Raw genomic sequence first — 22,825 nt, 5'->3', positions numbered from 1 at the left:
TATTTCACTTTCACTCTGACACGCACTGTTTAAATATTTCATTGGTATGCAATAGTTTTACTTTTAGTCATGTTGTTGGTGACACTTTTGATGAGGGTATTTGCATCCAACCCATCACCACAAAAGAAAAAAACATAGAAAATGTGCCAGTTTATGTATAAGCGTAGCATAGGACCTAAACACCATCAGTTTCAAATAAAATAGAAGGATTTATAGCATTCCAACTTCTGTATCCATTCGTTAAAAATCACCGACCACACTAACATATAAACATCGTCAAATCAGAGGCACTTATGACTTGAAACAAATTAAACACAGTTATAACTATTGTATATCCTGTTTTGGTGCCTTGTACACATCGACACAATTATCCCCTCGTCATCTTTTCAATAACATTCTTTGCATTTTTTCTTTATAGCAAAACCATTAATATTGTCAACATTCTTTAAAAAAAAATTCAAAAATAAGAACAGCTAGACAAAACCAAATATCTTCAAATTTCTATTTTTTTCATCCATGAGAATTAGAATATTTATGTAACGTAACGTAAGTACTATGCAGGAGAGAAAACATACTCAACATAGGAAATCCCCATAAAAAACCTCACTTCTTAAGCTAACTACGGTTACTAACAGTTTCATTTAACTGTGATTACTTAATAGTTTCAAATTTTATTCACGGTTAGTATGTAAGATGAACGGAAAGGTTTTTGTTTTTTGAAGCATTTAACAACCCCGTCTCATCTGCCACATCAACCACTAACAACATAAACACAGACACCAAAACTTTCCTTCTTAGTTCAAATCAATATTCCCATTTTAATTTTACATTAAAAAATGGACAATGATACTTTAACCTACTTTTTTTGACCCACTTTTAACCCACCACTTCAATCACCATTAGATCATCACATCACATCACTAAAAAGAATAAAAAAAGATGATCTAATGGTGATTAAAACAATGGGTTAAAAGTGGATCAAAAAAGGTGGGTTAAAATATCATTTTCCTTAAAAAATATCTTAACGCTAAAATTGCTATAAAATTAAAACAGTATTGAATAAACGCTACGTTAAAAAAATGAAATTTTAATCACATATCTAATTGTTACCACACTCCTTTCCACGAGCCTCATAACACCATTCCACAAAATCCTCACATAACACCAAATACTAAACCTGCGTGTTCCAACAACCCATCAATGGTGGTCCATGATTGAAACACGAGACAGCCCCTCAAATCTGACCATAAATAGCTCTTTGTTGCTTCCTAAGATACCCTTAAACCAAATATTTTTTTTTCCTCTTGTCTCTCTCTTCATAGAACCAAATCATGGATATGCACCACTAGAAAAATACAATCAATCACCCTCACATTCACATTTTCAAAGGGTGAGTTGCGTTGAATACACAGATTCTCTTAGAGATTAATATAACATCATATCAAATAGGCAACACCGAAAAGGGCACCCACAAATAATAATAATAAAAAAAAAAACTAATGTACAAAATTCCAAAGACTAGTTTTCCTCAATTTCCTCCAAATTACAATTACAACGGGAGGACATGAGTGACAGACACAAAAGAAATTGTAAGACTCTACGAACCTAACAAGACAGATGCCCATTTTTTCCACGCCAAGTCCTTTTTTTTATTGATCATCACAAGGAATAACAACAGAAAAGACACCCTACCCCAAACTCTTGAAAACAAACTTCCATGGATCACTTGTATATATACAGATAGTACTCTAACAACATGATTAGCCCCTCTTTTCAAACAAAAATAAGTCACCAGCTATTTGACCTTCATTGACTTTTAGTCCTCTACCATCATTTCTCTGCTTCTGTATTAGTTTCCTCTCTTTTCATTTTTTTTTGTGCAAAAATGGATTATGCCACAGCAGAGATGCTGCAGCTGCTCCTATCTCTGTTAAGACAGTCAAAACCTTCTACCCTCACAGCAGCTGGAGTCTGACCAAATTTCATTGGAACACAGCCTCGAGCTGAGGAAGAGGATGCCTCGGTAAATGGACTAAAATTCCCATTACCAAATTGCTCATCTTGAATTACAGGATTTGAGGCCCTACTCGGAGGAGATCCACAGAAAAACGGTGGTGATGATGCCACCACTTGCCCTCCGGATCTTCCCAGGTAGCAGCTTTCCTACATAAACAAATCAAAGAACAAGTCTTTGGTTAGGTTACATCATTTCAACAAGTCCCAGAAAATCATCAAAAAGATTGATTGATTGAATGCTTATTTACTCGGACTCGGTTTCTGACACTTGCTCACATTCCAACACGGAAATGTATGTGGTCCAGAATAGTTTGTACAGACATCCCAAATTACATTCAATAGGTTAAAATAAAAATGAGTTCTTTCTAAAATCAGTTTTATTCAACTCCAAAATAAATGAAGGTCTGAAGTGTTGCAAGAAGTCAACTTTAATAATAGAAGTTTTTTGTCTGTTTCTGAGGGAAAAACTTGCTCTACAGAAACCGAAACATATGCTTAACAGTAGATGGTATATCGTCCCTAACTGGAGCGGACTTTCATGGGGGGTGGGAAAGAAATTAAACATTGTTTTTCAAAATTGTGTTTCCTAGTACATAACAAAACAACAAAAGATTAACATGGGAAAGAACCTTGGGGAGGATGATGTCCAAAAGCTCTGCCCCAACTCCTGAATCTTCCACCTCAGATTGATAGCTGCATTTTTTGTAACAAATAAAAAAAAAAGTCAGAACTTTTATGACAAAATTGGCTTAAAGAACAGAAATAAAAATGGCTAAAAAGGAGAAGGAAGAGAGAATTACCTGATGGGGTGCCTAAAGGGTCTGATGTGTGTGTTGATGGAAGAGTGGTTCATGAGACCTAATCGGCGAGGTTTGGGGCAAATCACTGATTCCATCCTCATCTCCTCACAGCTTGTGAAGGTGTTCTTCTCTTGGTACCCGTAATAGCTGTAGCTATTCATCTTTTCACAGATCTTGACAAGGAACACCTGCAACCACATCAAACAAAAAATTAAAAACTTTATTTTTCTAATCACACAGTTGCTTTGGCTTCAGAAGCAGGAGATAAATTGCACTAAACCCAAGGGAACCGTATAAAAAAACTGAAAGAAAGAAACCCATTTTCACAACCAAGCCTTTAAAAAAGTGACACTTGATTGAAAGAAGACATGAAAAAACACCGACCACTTTCTCAAACTTTCTTTATTTTCAACAGATGAATAAATCCGAAAGACTTAAAAATTTGAGACTTCACCCACACACAGATAACTTTGCAAGTAACTTTCTTTGTGAAGAAAAGACACAAAGAAGGGTGAGTATATATAGGAAGAGAGGGAGAAGGAGGAAGAGAGAGAGTGAGAAAGAGAAGGAGAGAGAGTACCTGAGCTGCCTATCACAGAGTGAGAGGGGGCAGTCTGAGAGGAGAAGAGGAAGGAGGAGCAGAAGAAGGGAAATGAGTGCAAGAGGGAAGGATAAGAAGGGGAAAGGATTTTGTAGAGTGTGGGAAGGTGCAGGGGAAAGATGTAAGACCGCACTTGTGGAACATGGATCAATGATTGAGATCTGGGATTCTGTCTAATGTGATATGTCGGTTTGTGAGTGGTGACGCGATGCCATCCACACGTGGCCATGACTGTCTCATTACTTTTTTTTTTTTTACTCTACCTTGCTGATAACGTGTACGCATTTATTGTTGTTCGGTCGGAAACGGTATTGTTACATGTTATATTTGTTATATACATATACGTATATGTGTGAGTTTTATCTCTTTACCAAAAGAATGATTTTAATTTTTAATAAATTAATATTTAGCTTATAGATGATGGCTTTCATATGCTAATTTATTAACTGAAATATGAAAAAAATCAATCCATCCATTCAATTTGAGTCATATGAAATAATTTAAATTGATTGATTAGTATAATATTTTTTGTTCAAATTTGTGCATTTATTTAAAGAGTAAGGATTCATTTCGAATTCATAATATGTTCAGATAAAATAGATCGTAAAAATAAGATAAAAAAATATGAAAAGATAAAAAACTATCATTATTATTATTAAAAATAAAATAAAAATAATAATAATAGGAACAGTAATTATAATCATAATAATAGAAATAATAAGATAATTAGAATAATGAAGTTGTGTTCTTGATATAATGATGGTATTATTATGTTGATAGTATATTCATATCAAATAGTAGATAGTAGAAGGAGGAAAATTAGGTGATAATAATGATCAAAATAATAAGATATAATTAAATTTTATATCATTTGGATATTTTAAATTGAGTTTTTATCAGATTTGTATGTTTTTATTGAACCTTACAAATCCAAGGTCTCGAACTGACTAAAACGAAACACAATAATTACGAAGAAGAGTTGTACATCTCAATGTATGACTACTCACTCATAAGTAAGACCTTACAAAGGACAACTTTGAATTTGAGTAAACATCGGAGAAGATCATTTGGTAACAAACGATCCTTTAGATGAACTTACGTAGTATGTCAACATCGTATTTATTTTTTTTATTTTTATTTTCATTTTACTCCCATCCAATAATAAAAGACATCATTATTTAACAAATAACTAAATTGTTGTTAGCACTTAATAAATAACAAAAAAATTAATAAATATTCAATTAAAAATATATAAATTTACAATAAACTTAAACTTAATCAAATCAAATCAACAGTAATATCAAAAGTTCTCATAAAATAATTAAATTGATTATAATAGTATAATTAAAACAATTATGATGTTGTGGTAAAAGTAAATATTGTGATTTTTATAACATGTAATATAATTAATTATAGTATTAGATGACACAGTATATATAAAATAATTATGAGAATAATAAAAATGGTGATCACAATAACCATGTCAAGAATGACAATTAAAATAATTCTGATAATTGTAGTTTTTAAGAAGTTAAACAGTGTGAAATTGAAAAAATTTTCAACTAATATATTATAATATTTCAAACTTAATTCCTAAATAACACAAATATTGCACAGAAATAATGAAATAGATAATAGAATAGAAAATACTGTAATATATCTATTGTTATTTTTAATGTATGTGAAACAATATTAAACTAGTAATTGATAGAATAAGTCTTAAGTCTTTTTTTTTTTCAAAATGACTACATTTTTAACCAATTAAAAAAATAAAAAATGAGTGATATTTTTCTCCTCTAAGTAAGCATATCTCATTTTTGCTAACCTGTCATCAAAATAATTATAGTTTTCATGGTAGTCAAAATATTACATTTATAAAAAATTGAAACTGTTTTAGTGAAATTGTTTCAAAAAAGTTATGCATTAATTGTTGTTCTTAATATGAATGAAACAACCTTAAATGTTAATATATACTAAGGTAGTGTCTAATTTCACTGGTTAGGATGGTTCATTAAATTCATTTAATATTGGCTTGAATTCACTTTTGAACTCTACAATTTTGTAGATATGCACTTTTGATCCTTATAAAATTTTAATTATATATTTGATCCCAATTTTCTAGACAAATAAGTGTTAATTATTTATTATATACAAAAAATATATAAATAATTTATGAAAAAAACATTAAAGTAAAATTATAGAAACATTAATTATTAAATATTTATTTTTAAATATAATATAAATAATTTTTTATTAATAATTACTAAAAATAATACACTTAAGATACTGAACACAACAGTTTAAAATTTACACATAGTATTTGAAATCCTTGGAGTTTATAGAATTCAATTCCAGGTGACTGAATTCACCATCATATATATCACACTAATGAAATTGGATATTGATGACCTCTAAACAGAGCAATCATAATAAACGTATCAGTTTAATTGTAGTATTTATTCATGTAAATTTGATCAATTTTTATCCGGAACTATAATTCAATTTGATTAAAACAGATTGGTTGTGAATAAAAGTGGTGATCAAGAAGCTCAATATTAAATTAGATGAAAGTAATGAAATAAAATGTGTTGACATTAGATTTTGTTACCAGAATATTAAGCACGGTTACTCTTATATTAAATTATCGAGCTTTATTTATTGTTTTTGAAAATACCTTAATGTAATATTATACCCATGTAATATTATACTCATGTCTGTAATATAAGACTTAAAATATTCGAACTTAGTGAAATTTCTTTACTTCCAGCAAATAAATCTTTGCGGAAATGATGAAAACTTCATTGTCTACTAAACTAAAGCATATAAATGAATGTTTGTCACCTAAACGAAATGAAGTACATGAGTGTTCAGTTCATCAAACAATAAAAAGTAAATTAAATCACTAACATATGAAATAACAGTTGAATGAAGTAGTAAAACAATATCTATGTAGAAGTTCTCAAAAGTTACATTCAATCTCAATAAAAAAATTTATATTTATATATATATATATATATATATATATATATATATATATTTTAAATTGACTTTATTTATAGATGTTGTAATATTTGCAACATCCCTTCACAATGAACCATCTACATTTAGAATGTAAGATTGTATCATAAATGGTCTAATAAAAAATCGATAACAGATAAAATAATAGATTTAACAAACTTTATTGAGATAAATTTTAACTCAAAATTTTAATATCATATTAAAAATTGAATTTTAAAATAAACTCAAACTTATAAAATTGTCTTATAAAATAAAATTTGCATCACTTATATACATACGGTTATTTATACATTACATATACTGTATGCATGTTTATTAATGAAAAAAGAGAGAGTTATATATCATAATTATGGTAATTAGAAAAAATAATAATAATAATTGTGGGATAAGAATTCTGAGAAGTGAGAAGCGGTTGTGGGATTGAATTGAGAAGCTATAATATGAGAACGCGTGGGAGACGTTGTGCCATGCAGAGATCAGAGCCGCTGAATATTAAATATGAAGCGGTGTGTCTTAGATGCTACCCGTGCGTCTTTGTGGGCCTAGGAAACAAGGTGCAGAATGGACCAGACACAGTTTCTGCTGTGTCTATCTTTCTCCACCTCACCCTAGACAAAATCAAAGATGTCACACAAATTATTAAAGAAAATTTATAATTTTTCGATACCTCACCAACCCAACAACCAACAATACTTTGTTGTCTGCATCTCTCTAAGATTTTATCAAACTTACTAAACAACTTACTTAGCTCAGTACATGAACTGACCATGCATGATATTTTATCTAAAAGTCATAATTGATATATTAATTCTATTAATATGTCAATAACTCCTACAGCTCCTATAATAGTTGATTTAAATTATTTTTATTATTTAAGAAAAAGAATTCATATACACTCAAAACATTGATCAATAGTTAATGCATACCTAGAGAAAATATGAGTTGTAAATTTATAAGATATATATAATGCAATAAACAAAATTAATTTATAATAAACATGTATAAAATGAAAGTATATATAAATAAAAGTTACTCATATTCAACCCTGTGCTGTGGTACCAAAGCATAATGTCGTCCTCGAAAGAACCACAATTTCCCTTCCTTCAACCATTCATTTTTTTTTTCTCTCTGAGGCATTTGCCCAGTGCTTTGTTCTTTTGCAAATGGTTTCATATCCCTCCGTTTTCTCTCAAACCCCAGAAAAATGCATATTACATTTTTATCCTTTGTCATGTAGAAAAATTATCAAGTCGAACTACAAAAGTTTACTATTGGGTTTTTCGTTTTTTCTATCTCTGTTACTTTATACGCACAAATTTGCCCAAGTTAAATTATTGATTATATAGGAACTATAAGTTGGTTTGATGGAAAAGTTAGAAAAAAGATAACTCTAGAGAATAGAAACAACATTTTTATACATTTGTCTGCTCGAATCTTAAATCTCGTAACAAGAAATAACAGTGACAATAATTCATGAAGTTAATTAGTAAAAGAAAACTCAGTTCTTTCACATTATATATATTTTTTTGGAGTAGTGTTAGTGAACAAGTGGTCCTAAATACTTTGAACTTTCCTTATAATTTGATTCCATACAGTAAATAGTTTTATAGCTCTCATGATGTTCATTTTCATATTACATGCAAGATAACAAATATAACAATTAAGTATACTTACATATCATTCAGATTATATTTTTAATTGAGATTAAAGTCATTTTGATGATTAAGATTAACATTTATTATACAAGTTATAGAAGAATAACTTTTATTTTAGTTCAATATTGATTTTAAGATTGGAAAGAGAAATATATTTTTCATGTGACAGGTTACTTTGTCTCATTAATGTTTTTGGTTTGGGATCCTTTTCGGCACATTCATATCCAACAGTGGACAACCATCATAATATAATCAATTTTGTAACCAAAAACCGAGTTCATTAATTTTTTTTGGAGAATTGGAATAATTGGTGTTGTCCTTTATATGTTCCTTTTAATGTCCCATAGAGTAGATTGTGGTGTATATATTCAGTTTATAACAGCCATTAGTTTATTTCAATAATATATATATATATATATATATATATATATATATATATTAAAAAGTAAAAAAATAAATTATGGTACTTAATCCTTTAATCATAGTTTCAAGCTTCATTGCAATTTAAGTAATAAGTAGTCACAATTAGAAGAACAGTTTTATCTAGAATAAAAAACAGAGACAAAGTACAAGAAACAAAAATATCTCTCAATTATGTGAAAAAAGATAATAAAAATATATGAGTTTATGTTAAGAAGTGTGTATTGAGGAGGATAATATTTGAGTTGTTGGAGTCAAACCTGGATATGTCAATATACAATGTTGAATATATCCTGCTAAACATTCTTATTTGTTAACTTCTTACAAGATAATGTATATGTATGCTGCTGTAAATTCAATAAATGTCTTATAATCTGTAGACAGTTAGGCCTGTCATGGCTTCTGCATTATTTTCTCTATTTATTTCTCTCTAAGACTATGTATGGTTTTATTCAACTTCATCTGTGACAACCTTGTTCATTCTTTTTTGGATTCAACACTTTATTTGTCTCTGATCTTCTACCTTCAAAATGCATCAACAACATAAACATTCTCTGAATTCCAGGAACCACAATCCATGTTTCCACATGTCTGTTATTTGAATTTGTAGGGTGGCTCCATTTTCTTTAATCTAACAATTAACTATTCTAAAAATCCAATCCAATCTGGTGAGTCAATGTGAGGGAAAGAAAAGTGGTGTGGAATAATCTCTCTGAAGTTTCCCTTCCATGATTCTCACTTTGCTCATCTTCTCCTCACACCAGTGCAACTGTTCTTCACTCAATTCACTCATCCTTAAAACCCTTGACACCACTTTTAGGTCTGTCAGAGCCATCAAAATATCCATATCCTTTTCCACCTTTAACTTTCTCTTCCTCAAGCATTTCCCTGCATGGTTAAGATCCTTAACCTTCACCCTCTTCTGTATATTAGGTGGACACAAACACATGTGTCAGAAAACTAAATTAAAAATAAATGTTGAAGAAGAATTGATTTGAAATTTAGATCTTGCCTTTTGGTTAACCTTCTTCATTAGTCTGAGTAGTGTTGGATCAACTGTGCCTCTTTGGTTTCTCCTAAAGTAGGCTGCAAGGATCTGACAGGGTTTCTCTTTATCATTCTTTAGAAAATTCATGAATGTTTTGATCCCATCCTCCATTATCTTCAGAAATGAAGCTGATGATATTTTGCATTGAAAACCACCATCCTTCTGATCCTCCTCCAAATCTTTTTTAAGAAAATTAACAAAAATATATAATTATTTTACCTTATACTTGTGACATGAGATGTAATTCTATCAGAGGAATGAAAACTAATATTCATACCTTGATATTCTGGCACTAAGAGCAATTTGGGTGCCAAAAGTCTCATTCTAGCATAGATTTCTGGTCTTCTACCGTGCTCATAAGGCTCATTCTCAATGTATCTCTGTAACAAAACCTGAAACTGCTGGAATTGTTGAGCAACTGTGGCAGAACAACCTGTGTCATTGTCCTGGCGTGAGGCATGTTTGGAACGAAAATTTTTGTAGTTCCAACTAAGGGCTTCCCATGTCAAACAAATTTGTGCCACGTATGCAGCCTCTAGTTCACGATATGGGTTGTGACCAACATCGGCAGGTTTCTTATTTATAGTCTGAAACTTGTACACGATACGCTCTGACATTGATCTTGGAGACATTTGAATGGACCTTAATGACTCTGAAAAATTGAATTACAAGTGTGTAACAAAATGTGTATGTCCTAATAATTTTGCTCATAAATAATGCACTTGGAATTAGGAAATGGTTGTTACCTGTTTCATGAAGTTTCTGTGCACTGATTCTGTCTAGAATTGCCATTTCTTCATCATATTTTTGGAACAATGTGTATGATTCCCACTTGGGGCAACTTCTTCTGGATGAAGAAGAAAATGCATCTTCAGTCTCGGAATCCCTGCAATTGATGGAGCTTTTCCATTTAGAGGACTCGTCATCCTTCTCTTCAACCATCAACTTCTTACTCTGCAGCTGGGTAGAAGCAAAAACAAAGAATCTCTCATCCCTTGCAAGGTTTGGCTCTTGCACCTTCTTGTTTCTAATAATTTCAACGCTAACGTGATCATCTGCATAAAGTAACTAACATCAGAAACTTTACCTTGTAGAAATGGAGCATGTAAGAGTATCACCACAACTATAATCTTAAAGATGGATTTAGGCCTAACTCAACGAAAAACTGGTTTCATAAGGTTTACATTTAACAATGAATATCTCGAATTTAAACTTTGCATGATTGATAGCAAGTCATCTGATAAGCTTGAAAAAGTTAGAATTGGAGTTTAACTAAATCCAAAAGTTATATATATATATATATAATGTTTTTTTACCATAACACTGATATAAAATGGTGATACGTAAGGAGATACCGTCATGGTTTTTTTTTCCTTTGTAAGCGTTTTGGGTAGAATTTGGAACAGAATCAGAATCTCTTGCTGTAAAGTCTTCTTCAACCGTTTCTGCCTCTTCATTGTCGAAGTCAGAGACTTGTGGAGACTTATGGAGAGACAACGTTTCAGAATAATGCTTTTCTTCTGACTCTTCATTCAAGCTCTCTCTGGGGCTTATGAACTCTTCAGAATAAGAGTGAGTCCTTTGATGCCTCTCATTGTGCACAAACACAGGAACTTCTTTCCCACAACTGATGTTCTCTCCCTCGGTGGAATCAACACAAGAATACCCTTCTTGAGTATCTTCTTCTTCTTCTTCATCCTCGGTGTACACATATTCATATTCTTGATCCCTGGTGCATAGAAAGAAAAAAGGAACAAGTGAGAGTGCGAAGGCAGAAGAAAATGTGTAGTGAAGAGAAATGGAGAAGACCTTTGGATGAAGGGGTATCTGCCTGTGAAGGTTAAGAAGGTGAGAAGGAAAATGGCAGAGGAGAAGAGAAGGAGAAAGAGAAGGTGAAGAGGGTTTGAGACATTGTAGAATAGTTTAAGAAGTGCATCTTGTTTGGGACATAGCAGCATTTTCTTTGTGGTGGCTCCAAAGTGAGCTTCAGAGGACTCCACCACTTAGCAAAGCAAGTTCTTTATTAAGTGGCCTTGAGTTGCTTTCGTAATATGTATCCTTCTAGGTCAACAATAACAAATCTCAAATGTCAAAATCTCTAATATCCCCCAAATGGTTATAAGCCCTAAGCACCAAGCACAAACCTGTCGTCAAGTTCACATGCTTTAGAATCTCTTCTTTCTTACAACAACATCTACGAGTCTTCTAGCAGGAGCATACCATGCAAATTGTAATATTATTTTATCAAGGGTTTTTTTACATATCTTGAGACAAAATTGTCCGGAATTACAAAAATAGACAAATCAAAAATATTGTAATGTGTAAGCTATTATTATGTAATATTTTTGAATTAAATAACGCAAGGGGTATAATATTTATTCTACTTTTAATGAATAAAGTACCCAGGTAACGTTTTGTTGTGTGTATTTGAAGTAGAAAATCCCAGTGTAAGAGGTCCTTTTTCGTAGAAGAACAAAAAGCAAAAGAAGAGACCAAAACCGAGGCACACGCATAGGTAGACAAACATGAAGTGCACTTTATTAAAGAATTACATCACAAGACAATCTTGGAGAAGAAGTACTTCGAATTCATACATTGTTTAACTCGATAGATATTGTTTCTGAGTTCTGATTCTTCCTATTCCAAAACAGGAAATAGTTTTTTTTTTTTTATTGTTTAATATTATTCCTTACCTATTGATTGAATAAAGATCCATTTGGGAAAAGATAATAGCGTTGGGTGTGTCACTTGCGAATTCTTGTGCCAATGCTCTCTTTATTGATCCTTGTCTTTAACGTGGTTACTAAGATTGCAGGTTGCAGAAGGAAAAAGTGATATTAATTAATTATATGATTATTATTTAGAGTTTACCCAACCTATTTGTTGTTATCTAATGCACAATAACTTCAAGAAACATATAATTGGAAAAAAAAATTGAGTTACTTAGTTGAACAAATATCCCATTCACTTGAGAGAAATTATTAAGTGGTACTATCTGGTCGGGTTATATATTCTTTCATATGTTTTAGTTATATATGGATTATGGTTATAATCATATTAAAAGATTGTGGTTCCATATGGTTATATAACATTAGTCTTACACTTATAAGACATTTGACACCACACTTTAACATCAAAACCTTAAGACAATGGTGTTATGGATCATTATTTTTATTTAGTATTCAACTTTATTTATTCTATCTAATGTAGGACGTTGACTTACACTTGAACTATTCCTAACGATCTCTCCTCGAGGGTAACGATTTCTTCTAACCTTACGTTCAAAATGATAACAATTCTAATAATGAAGATAAAAAGAATGAATAAGCTACATGTTATAAGAATTGAGACATCATACTATGTTTTTTTATTAATTTTTTTTTTTATCTTTGTTTATAGATATACACAAATGAACCAAAAGTTTGAGCTTCGTGGTGGATGTTACGTGCAGCATATTACATTAAAGTCTTGATTGGCCCACCATTCATAATAATGAATTTAGCAACACACCACGGAAGAAAAGATTATTAATAAGTTTGAAGAACTTAAGTTCCAACATTCAACATCCTCACGAATCAAAAGAATTTCAATTGTTAAATTTTTTTCATTTATTTTGTTGTTTAAATTTCTCAAAGATATTAAGACCAATTAATTTATTGCCGGTTGTTTTCAATGTTAATCAATTTCTATTGACAATATATAGATCATATTTTCGTTTACCTATAATCTTTCTTCATACGAAAAAGTAAAAAAAAAAAGTATTTGTTCATAAAATAAATAATTTTACAGGAAGCTTGGAAAGAGAACCTTTAGATGATAGTTTATTTTTGTTGAAAATTTAAATTATTTTAAAACTCGCATGCTTAATATTTGTCTTAATTAGAAAAAAAAACTATTAAACTGTAATTAAGATAAAACAATAGTAAGAAAACTAGTTTATATTCAGTAGATAATTTCTAATTGATACATTGTAGTAATTGTAATTTGAATTTACGATAGTTAAAGCATCGGTAAATTATTTATATATAGTTAACACCTTTTCCGTTTACTTACATATATAAGTTAGTTAATACCTTTTCCGTCTCAAAATTAATGTAGCTTTAATATTTTAAAAACAATTCAAATTAATTGATATTTTCAGTATTCAATGACGCATTAATTTTTTACTTTTAATTTGTTCCTAAATTAATTATTTATCTGTTGCAATAAAACAAAAAGAAAATTATTTTAGTAATATCATTTGAAAAAGTAATATGCTACTATGATTTTTAATTTATGTTTAATTATAATCATGTTACATTAATTATAATGTAACATTATAAACTAATATGAATTTGTAATTTATTTAAAACAATATGTCACTTTTAAGGCTTTAGGTTTATTTATTTTTCTCTTATTTAATAATATATAATAATATATTAATATTGAACTATTTTATTTCAATTTTATATTTAAAAACTATATTTTAACTCAAAATAATGCAAACGAAGTCATTTATTACTAACTCCCACGTCACTATAATTTTTCTAGAATGACAATATTTAGTTAAGCATTTAGCTGATAATCAACCTATTTAAACAACATCCAAAGAAAAAAACTATATATGTTATATTAAGATCAATCAATTTTTCAAAACTATATTAGCATTAAAATTCAGAAGTACCTAAATAAAATATATAATAAATTAATAGGTTACAAATATCATATAGCAATATCTATATTAGCATCTAATTAACAATGCAATTATAAATATTTTAGGAAGACCAATTAATTTTTTTTTGTTTTACTAAAAATTAAAAATTGATTGCGACACACACACACACACATATATATATATATATATATATATATATATATATATATATATATATATATATATATATATTGATATATATATATATATATTGATAATATTTTACTAAAACAAAATAAGACATTATACATTTTTTATTCATAAATATCATTAAAAGTTAATATAAAGTCAATTACAACTAAGTTAGACCGGCTTAGTAAATATTGTGATTAATCACTCACTCCAGTACTGCAGTTACGGTTGAGCACAGGGTTAGTGTAAATTGCTAATTAACTTTATAGGAGATTTAATCATATATGTAGTGAAAAAAAAATTAACATAGTTTGCAGGGAAGGTGGTTGTGAATATTTACGGTAGAAATAAAGCAGTTAAAAAAATTAAACCTCGATTAATCAAAATAGCTTAAATCTAAAGATGTTATTGCAATCCAATGCCAAACACGACTTATTAGAGTTATTCTGAATTAACTAATGGATTGCAAAATTTAATCTTAGAAATGTGATTGCGTTAAATTCAACAAAAAAATTTGATCGATTATAATATCCATTGATACAATCACTTAAATGCAAAAAAAAAAATGACAGAAAAATGAGTATAAATTTTCTATTGAATTTGTTGTGTTGTCCTTCTGCTAATCATTAATTAAAAATATATTATATTAATACTTTAAAAATATTTTTAATATATTTTAAAATCAGTCACCATCAATATAGTTTTGAAGGCATAATAAATAAATAACACAAAAAAAATCTACTAGAAAAGTCCAAATCCCAAATAACACGGTTAGTTAAAAGTTAAATGAAGGGGAGAAAAGGTTATTTTTGTCATAATATTATTCAACCTGAATATAGGGTTTGGTTGGTTAACTGATAAAAGAAAAAAAGTGTAAAGATAAATTTTATAACAATGGTTGCAACTGAAAATTGTTGTGTCATTAAGATCATTCCGGATCTTAACATCAAATCGTGATGGCGGTCTTCTCTGCCTTGCTGCTGCAGTCTCCACAAAGTAATTACAATTAAAAACCCTAATTCTAATATATCAAATTGAATTAATCATATTTCTTTGTCATAATTAAGCTAAACAATTCATTCATCAAGAACTACAACTCAACTATCGCATTACTGCTTCCACAGCTCTACTACCATGACACTTCAGAAGGAGATAATTATATCCACATAAATTATATCAATGGAGCAAATTTATACCGTTTAACCGTTAAGTTAAATTTAAAATTTATTTTTTAAATATGATATCAAGTTATTCAAAAAAATTTATAATAAAATTTTTTATTTGTTAGACCTAATGTATCATTGTCATCGAAATTTCATAGTTATCATAATATTTTTAATAATTAGTTTTATACTTAAGATGTATATCTCTGGTATATAGAATGAGAAAAATTTGTATATCATTTTATAATATTAAGTTAGACTTAAAAATTATATTTAAAAAAATTAGAAATGATACTATTGTTTGTATGTTTGAGTTAAAAATTATTGTATTGAATGACTTGTAAAGAAAGTACGAATAAAGTATTAGTGATTACTACTATCGACGTATATATAGGCCACTTTTGGTAGAAACTAAAAAAAAAAGAGTATGATGGTAATTAGTTCAGATAATTTTATTCTCGTAAACTTTAACCCCGATTATTGTAATTTAAGAGAGAAAAGTGTGAAGTGAGACACACGAAGTTGGGAAGAATAACATTCATTGTGTAATTATTTGACTTAATTAGGACAATGAGCTTGTGTTCCCTTAGATCGGTTGTTTGTTCCCATTCCTATGTATAACGAATGAGAAAGCGAGTAAAACAACATGAAAGTGTAGATGAATAATGTGCGTGGTTCTAGAATCCTCATGTTCATAAAAAAAAATGCAGAAAATGAGGGATTCGCAAAGTTTTGGGTAGGATTGAAATTTGGGATGGTTTGAAGATTAGCCATGAAATACGATTGAAAAGGTCCAACGGAAACGTTTACCCTACAAGCCAAAGGTTGGTGACCATTTTAACCACTCGTAGTAATATTAGTCGACGTAAACATAACCAAAATAAATAATAATTGTATGTGAATAGTTCACATAAACACCACTTCCTAATACCGACTTCCTAATACCGATTAATCAATGTAAGAGGTAGTATTATGGTAGGAATTTAAGTGTAAGTTTAAGTTTTATATTGATTAGAAATGAGAAAGTAGAGCACTATATAAGAATACAAACTCATAAATCCATTGCCTTAAAGTTTTAGGTTGAGAATGGTATCAATGTCTTATATAGTTGGGCTCAGGTCTTATTGGTGTTTGTTCTCTTCGGTGAAACTCTCTCCTCTATAAACCTAACATTTTATACACATGAAACTTGGTTTTGGTTAAAGAAGATGATTTAATTTGCGTACAATAAGAGTAATTTTGTTAGAATTTAGAGTAATAACGGTAGGTATTGGGCACTGTTTGATACATATATATGTAGGTATAGCATCTAGAATGAGAGAGAATGTGGTTTGAATTAAGCACACGTTGTGATTGGACTATATGAGAAGTTTGGCAAAGGTTTTGGTGGGTAGAAATGGGTGAAGGTAGTTGAAGAGGATCATAGTAGAAGAAAATCTATATCCCAATTAGGGTGTAACATAGACTCAACCCCCTCGTGCACAAATAATTGCAACTAGCCTTCCTAATAAATACTACACATTTTCCCATCCCTTCACACACATTACTTGATTATGACACTTTTTTGTTTTTTTGGGTGGATTATTGACTATAACACAACGCATGATATTCCACTATTTTTACTCTTGGTTCGAGTTAGTAAATACGCGTAAAACAAAGTGGTAGTATTGGAATCCACGATATACGTAACCGAAGCTTGATATATAGTTATTTAAAATTAATATACAGGAAGAAAAAAACTACATATGGTTTTGGGAGAGTTCATGTTTGTCAAAGAGTTAGATGTGCATGTATTTATTAAAAATAATAATATGAAAACTATGTGTGGATGCAAGTTGTGAAAAGTGGAGAAGCCATTTATAAGAGTGTGTTCTTGGTGATGATATGAAAAAGAGGTTATGAAAATTTTGATGATCTATTTTCCGTACTGGTTGTGAAGAAGTTGTTAACTTTTTGAGTGTCGAAGGAATCCATCCATTAGGAGGTGGTTAATTAATTGGGCTCGCAATTAAGAAGATGGAAGAAAAGCTACCTCCTGGGTTCAGGTTCCATCCTACAGATGAAGAACTCATAACATATTATTTATTAAGGAAAGTGTCTGATGTTAGCTTCACATCCAAGGTTGTCGCAGTTGTTGATCTCAATAAATCTGAACCTTGGGACCTCCCAGGTACTTTTACTCTTCTTTCTTCATCATCATCTCTCTCTTTATTAATATTGGTTTGGTTATTTTATATCTTGCAAGAGCTTATACATGTCCTTTGATTTACGGTTACAACTTATTTGCAAGATATTTTACAAAGTCAAAAGATCACAGAAAATACAATGAGCAATATTGATTTAACCGATACCTTTCTGTGTATAAATTTTCATCATCATCAGAAGCTTAATTATATGAGTGAACGAACTTGGTATTCTTCAGACCAATTTCCTCATTTGTACGTTATTCAAGTAAATTTGACAACCCTTTTGCTTTCTTCCTTCTTCATCATATGTAAATACGTAGTTTTATCACCATTTTTCCGAATTTTTCTGCGTTGTCTTCTGCTGTTGAGCATTAGTTTTGAGGTGCATGCATGTATATGAATAAGAATAAGTGAGAAATTTGATGGTTGTGATATGAAATAGGTAAGGCTTCGATGGGGGAGAAGGAATGGTATTTCTTCAGCCTGAAAGATCGGAAATATCCAACGGGGCTTCGAACGAACCGAGCCACAGAATCAGGGTATTGGAAAACCACCGGAAAAGATAAGGAGATATTTGGTGGTGGAGTTCTGATAGGGATGAAGAAAACTCTGGTGTTTTACATGGGTAGAGCTCCAAGGGGTGAGAAAAGTAACTGGGTTATGCATGAATATAGACTTCAAAACAAGCAACCCTATAGATCTTCTAAGGTAAGTAAATCAATTCACATATACTATCAACAAATATCAAGACATCAATTTTCAAAAATATTCATTTAATTCATAGCAGAATGTTTCATTCATAATATAAATACAAAGTAAAATATAAAATTATTGGTGTTGAAAGTTTTCGATAATTTAATTACCAATAATGTTCAAATATCTTATTATACTTAATGTAGACAGAGAAAAATAATTATTAATTAAACGTTTTTCTTTAAGGATATTAATTGAAAAGTTTTTTCTTTAAGGACAGCTACTAAAGAGAAAAAAAAAATCATTATGCGAGTTCAAAAGACATATATTGCAAAATGAAAAATCAAACACTCTTAAATTTATTACGTAAATTAGATTAGATGCATCATGGGTATACCATTTTCTTGAAATATTCTAATGCATATGCATGTGTGCGTCAAGAAAGCACATGCAATAACTGAGTTTGAAAAATGTGGCATTTGTGTATACAAAAACTTATTTTGAATATTCAACACATATATATCTTTTACAGCAACATAATCAGCTTTTAAACATCATTAAATAAATGTATCACTAACAAACCAAACATCTATTTTAACCAATTCTACATTATTTTGACTTAAAACCAAACACGCATTGAGTTTTGCATGATTTTGTTAACTTTTGCAGGAAGAATGGGTGATTTGCAGAGTCTTCCAGAAGAGCTCAGCACCAAAGAAACCACAGCAGACATCATCTTCTCAACCATCTGAAGATTCAATGGTGAATGAATTTGGTGATGCAGACCTACCAAATCTGAATAGCATTGCAAATTCATCAAGTGTTGCAGCACAAATTTACAACAGTGGTGATCCCAGCAATGTGAGCACAAACATGAACTTGGCCATGAATTGGCCTTCTGCAACTGAGCTTCCATCTCTTCCATGGCCTTCTGGGTTGTTGCTGAATCCAAACCTTTCTGTGAATTCATTGCTTCTCAGGGCATTGCAGCTTAGGAATAGGAATTCTTATCAACAGAGAGAAGCTGCAACCAGTGATCACTTTGCAACCTACGTTCCTCAAACATTTCCTCACAATAATATTGGAACTCATAATGATAATCTCACTCCAAATCTCAGTGTCTCAGCTTCTTCCACAGCTTTAGAACTGCAGGAGCAACCATTCAATATGGACTCCATTTGGTGAAGTGCCTGTGTAAATCATGTAAACCTAGCTTGTGAATTATTGTGCTGTAGATGAAAGTGGTTCCATTTCTAAGTTCAATAATGGAACCACTTTCTTAAACGTTGTTAATCCAGACTCAACTCTTGATGTTATGCATTGTTGTAATCTCTCAAAGTTTATTGGCCTTCTCAGTGGTGAAGGAAAAAAATGTTAGGAATCCTTGCAGAACAGTTGCATCCAAGACTGTACTATATAGTTTCCACTAATATCCAAATAATGTAGATGAAGTTTAGTTAATTATTATTTTTAAATTGAAAAGCTAGATTATATGTGTCTGAACTGTTATATTCATTTTACTCTCTTGTTGAAATAATGAAGCTTTCTATAATCATACAAATATCGAGAGATAGCACATATAATAGAGAATAAAACTTTCTATAAGATGAAAAAAAAAATTATTCACACGTAAAAACAATATTCAAATATAAAATGGTGGAGGCGAGAAAATATTTTTTTTAGATTTCTTATACAAGAAAGCTTAAAGATTTAGTTAGAACAAGAAAGATAAAAAAAAAATTGAAATGAAAAAGAGAACACAATAATACCTATCATTGAGACATGAATTTTGTACAAATATATGTAATTGTAATTTTCTGTGTACTACATTACTTTACTTTGAAACAAAGCTAAATTAATTTAATGTGATGTGTGAGATTTGATAGGAAAGTAAATGAGTAATTAATGATTATTTAATTCTAATTAGTAGTTAAAAGTCTAAAGATAAGATAGTAAAAGAATTTTAAGCAACATACTTTTCATTATAATAATTTCGATGAAAAAGAGTTGTGAAAAAAAAAAATCATAATTAATAATAAAATATTTAGCACATAATAAATTATATTAATATTACGGTTAATTATGTTGGTAATATTTATTATTATTATATATGATTATATAATTGGTTAAATTATAAAAAACAATAATTTTTAATAACTATATTATTAAATTTATTAATATATGTTTTTATATTATAGAAATAGATAATTAAAATTAAAACATTAAAATAATAAATAAAATACAATAGTTTCTAATTACTACGTGTTATAATATAACAAGATAAATAATTAAAATAATAAATAAAATAAATTTAATCATTTTAAATTTTTGATATTTGTAAATTAATTTATTTTAATATATTTTTATTTTAAATATAATTTTTTTTTATTATATTTTTATTATATTTTCAATTTTAGTTTATACTTGTAAAAATATTATTTATATCAAATTATTTTAAATTTTATGTTTAAAAAAATTATTTTTAAATATATTATATAAAATGTTATATATCACCTAAGTCAAATACAAATTTTTCATTTATTCTTCTAAGCACTTTTTTCTCCATTCAACCAAATCAACTTTTTCACTGTTTTGTAGGGATGTTAAGTTACCACAGAAAAATAAAATCATAAAAAATAGTTACTTCAGAAAAGTAAAGTGAAACAAATGTAATACAATTAAAAGTATATTATTACTATTATTATTAACATCCAAAAATAACACGAATTAATATTTTATCACTCTAGCCCTCATTACATCTCATTATTTTTGTGTTATTCATTGATAAAAAAATAAAGAATTATTTTTTAATTTTTTTACTACAAATTAATAAATCTTGTGAGTGTATTAGAAGTTTAGATTTTATGTATCATTGTAAGATTTGCAAATTAAAATTATGTCAAGAAGATTTGCAATTTTGTTTATAAACACATTGTAAAAGAAGATTTTCAATATATAAAAAAATGCAGAAAAAGTTTAGCACTTTGTAAAAAAAGAAAATTATGAAGGTTTACACTTCTTATAAAAAAAATTACATTTTGAATATTAAATCTATGATGTGGCAAATCACACTAAATTTCTCTCTCTTGTATTTTTGTTATTATTTTTATGGTATAATTAGTCGTATAGTACCCAGTTTGGTGTTGGAGTTTCTAATTGGTACCCGGTTTAAAAAAAATGTCAATTACGTACCCAAATTAGTTTAAGTGCACCAATTGAGTCCATTTAAGTTGACGCTGTTAGAAAGGTTAACGTTGACTGATACTGGTTAGTCTGTGAATTAAATTTGGAACACGTGGAGATTAATTTTTAATGACGTGGAAAGCTGGGGAAGAAAATTAAATATGTCTTGTAATGAAAATTTTAAAAAATAAAAGAACGAAAATTAAAAAAAAAAGGGCGACGAAGTTAAAAAAGAAGTCGCAGAAGCATGTAATAAAAACGTGAAATTAGGGAAAGGTGACGCAGCGGAGACGAACTGGTGGAGGATTCTTCGCGAAGTGGTGGAGAAATTGAAGGCGACTTTCGAACACTGAAGTGGAGACTTGAGAGCGACTTGCGGGCCATTGATAACGAAAGGTTGGTATTGTGTTTTTCTCTGATTTAGTGATTAGGGTTTTGATGTTAGGGTTGATTTTTGTGAAGTTGGGGATATTGGAGAACAAGTTGTTGTTGAGTGCAAGGATGGAGTGGCTAATGAAGATGTTTGTGTTGGGAATGGTGAAGAGGAGTTGGCTGATAGGAGAATGGTGTGGGTAATGAAGAAGTTTGTGTTGGAGATAGTGAGGAGGCCTTGGCTGATAAGGTGAATACAAAAGTAATTGCACCCTTTAAATACATCATTGCCACCACTCCGTTGCTTACAAAATAAAAACAAAAACACACAAAACAAGAGGAAGAACAAACTGAATTAGGGCACAACAAACTGTCCGGATATTGATGAAAAAGAAACTGGATTAGGGCAGAACATAGGAGAGGAAGAAGATAATGAAAAATGAGGGTCAATCTTCTTTAAATATAAATACCATGTGGAACACTGTACAATTATAATTTCAACCAGTCATCTGTTATTATTTGACACGTATTCCTTCTACACTGCCACCTCACCACTTCCTAAACGCCGTTTGGGAACATTTAACGGTATGGACTCAATTAGTGCACTTAAACTAATTTGGGTACGCAATTGACACTTTTTATAAACCGGGTACCAATTAGAAACTCCAACACCAAACTGGGTACTATACGACTAATTATACGTACTTTTATTTATAGGTGTACTCTCACTAAAAAATTGTTTAGATTATTTTTCTATTACATAGTTTTTAATAAATCATAAAAAGTGATGATAATAATAATTTTATTATTATTATTATTATAAAGGATAAATGAACAAAAAGGTA

The 22,825-nt window shown here is 29.7% G+C and overlaps 3 protein-coding genes across 4 annotated transcripts; 1 reads left to right on the top strand and 2 right to left on the bottom strand.

The window, feature by feature from the left end:
- Positions 1-1,439: 1,439 nt before the first annotated feature.
- LOC114179426 lies at positions 1,440-3,541 on the bottom strand. 2 transcript variants are annotated; one of them, XM_028065766.1, is made up of 4 exons: positions 3,397-3,541; positions 2,817-3,004; positions 2,646-2,709; positions 1,440-2,163 (listed from the first exon to the last, which is right to left on the bottom strand). In XM_028065766.1, exons 2-4 carry the CDS (start codon positions 2,975-2,977, stop codon positions 1,891-1,893), a joined length of 498 nt encoding a protein of 165 aa, XP_027921567.1. In that variant the 5' UTR covers positions 2,978-3,004; positions 3,397-3,541; the 3' UTR covers positions 1,440-1,890. The 2 variants fall into 2 exon arrangements, with proteins under 2 accessions (XP_027921567.1, XP_027921568.1); XM_028065767.1 differs by lacking the exon at positions 3,397-3,541 and adding an exon at positions 3,201-3,285.
- Positions 3,542-8,714: 5,173 nt separating this feature from the next.
- Positions 8,715-11,630, bottom strand: LOC114177316. The gene is made up of 6 exons (XM_028062605.1): positions 11,368-11,630; positions 10,914-11,287; positions 10,305-10,613; positions 9,836-10,210; positions 9,523-9,737; positions 8,715-9,432 (listed from the first exon to the last, which is right to left on the bottom strand). The coding sequence occupies exons 1-6, from the start codon at positions 11,514-11,516 to the stop codon at positions 9,184-9,186; spliced, it is 1,671 nt and encodes a 556-aa protein (XP_027918406.1). The 5' UTR covers positions 11,517-11,630; the 3' UTR covers positions 8,715-9,183.
- A 5,481-nt stretch (positions 11,631-17,111) lies between these two features.
- LOC114177363 (protein CUP-SHAPED COTYLEDON 2-like) lies at positions 17,112-19,862 on the top strand. The gene is made up of 3 exons (XM_028062673.1): positions 17,112-17,716; positions 18,175-18,440; positions 19,095-19,862. Exons 1-3 carry the CDS (start codon positions 17,563-17,565, stop codon positions 19,608-19,610), a joined length of 936 nt encoding a protein of 311 aa, XP_027918474.1. The 5' UTR covers positions 17,112-17,562; the 3' UTR covers positions 19,611-19,862.
- The last annotated feature ends 2,963 nt before the right edge of the window (positions 19,863-22,825 follow it).

The sequence above is a fragment of the Vigna unguiculata genome, chromosome 3 (assembly GCF_004118075.2).
Source record: "Vigna unguiculata cultivar IT97K-499-35 chromosome 3, ASM411807v1, whole genome shotgun sequence".
NCBI lineage: Eukaryota > Viridiplantae > Streptophyta > Magnoliopsida > Fabales > Fabaceae > Vigna > Vigna unguiculata.
The sequence above is the reverse complement of the archived record's forward strand: the minus strand, read 5'-3'. Positions and strand labels throughout refer to the sequence as shown.

Excerpts from the sequence above, each read along its gene's own strand:
- LOC114177363 (XM_028062673.1), top strand. The coding sequence starts at position 17,563 with ATGGAAGAAAAGCTACCTCCTGGGTTCAGGTTCCATCCTACAGATGAA. Across the intron at positions 17,717-18,174 it reads TGAACCTTGGGACCTCCCAG|GTAAGGCTTCGATGGGGGAG; the intron begins GTACTTTTACTC and ends GATATGAAATAG. Across the intron at positions 18,441-19,094 it reads AACCCTATAGATCTTCTAAG|GAAGAATGGGTGATTTGCAG; the intron begins GTAAGTAAATCA and ends TAACTTTTGCAG.
- LOC114177316 (XM_028062605.1), bottom strand. The coding sequence starts at position 11,516 with ATGCTGCTATGTCCCAAACAAGATGCACTTCTTAAACTATTCTACAAT. Across the intron at positions 10,614-10,913 it reads AGGAAAAAAAAACCATGACG|ATGATCACGTTAGCGTTGAA; the intron begins GTATCTCCTTAC and ends TACTTTATGCAG. Across the intron at positions 9,433-9,522 it reads TGAAGAAGGTTAACCAAAAG|AAGAGGGTGAAGGTTAAGGA; the intron begins GCAAGATCTAAA and ends CCTAATATACAG.
- LOC114179426 (XM_028065766.1), bottom strand. The coding sequence starts at position 2,977 with ATGAATAGCTACAGCTATTACGGGTACCAAGAGAAGAACACCTTCACA. Across the intron at positions 2,710-2,816 it reads CCCTTTAGGCACCCCATCAG|CTATCAATCTGAGGTGGAAG; the intron begins GTAATTCTCTCT and ends CAAAAAATGCAG. Across the intron at positions 2,164-2,645 it reads TGGACATCATCCTCCCCAAG|GAAAGCTGCTACCTGGGAAG; the intron begins GTTCTTTCCCAT and ends TTGTTTATGTAG.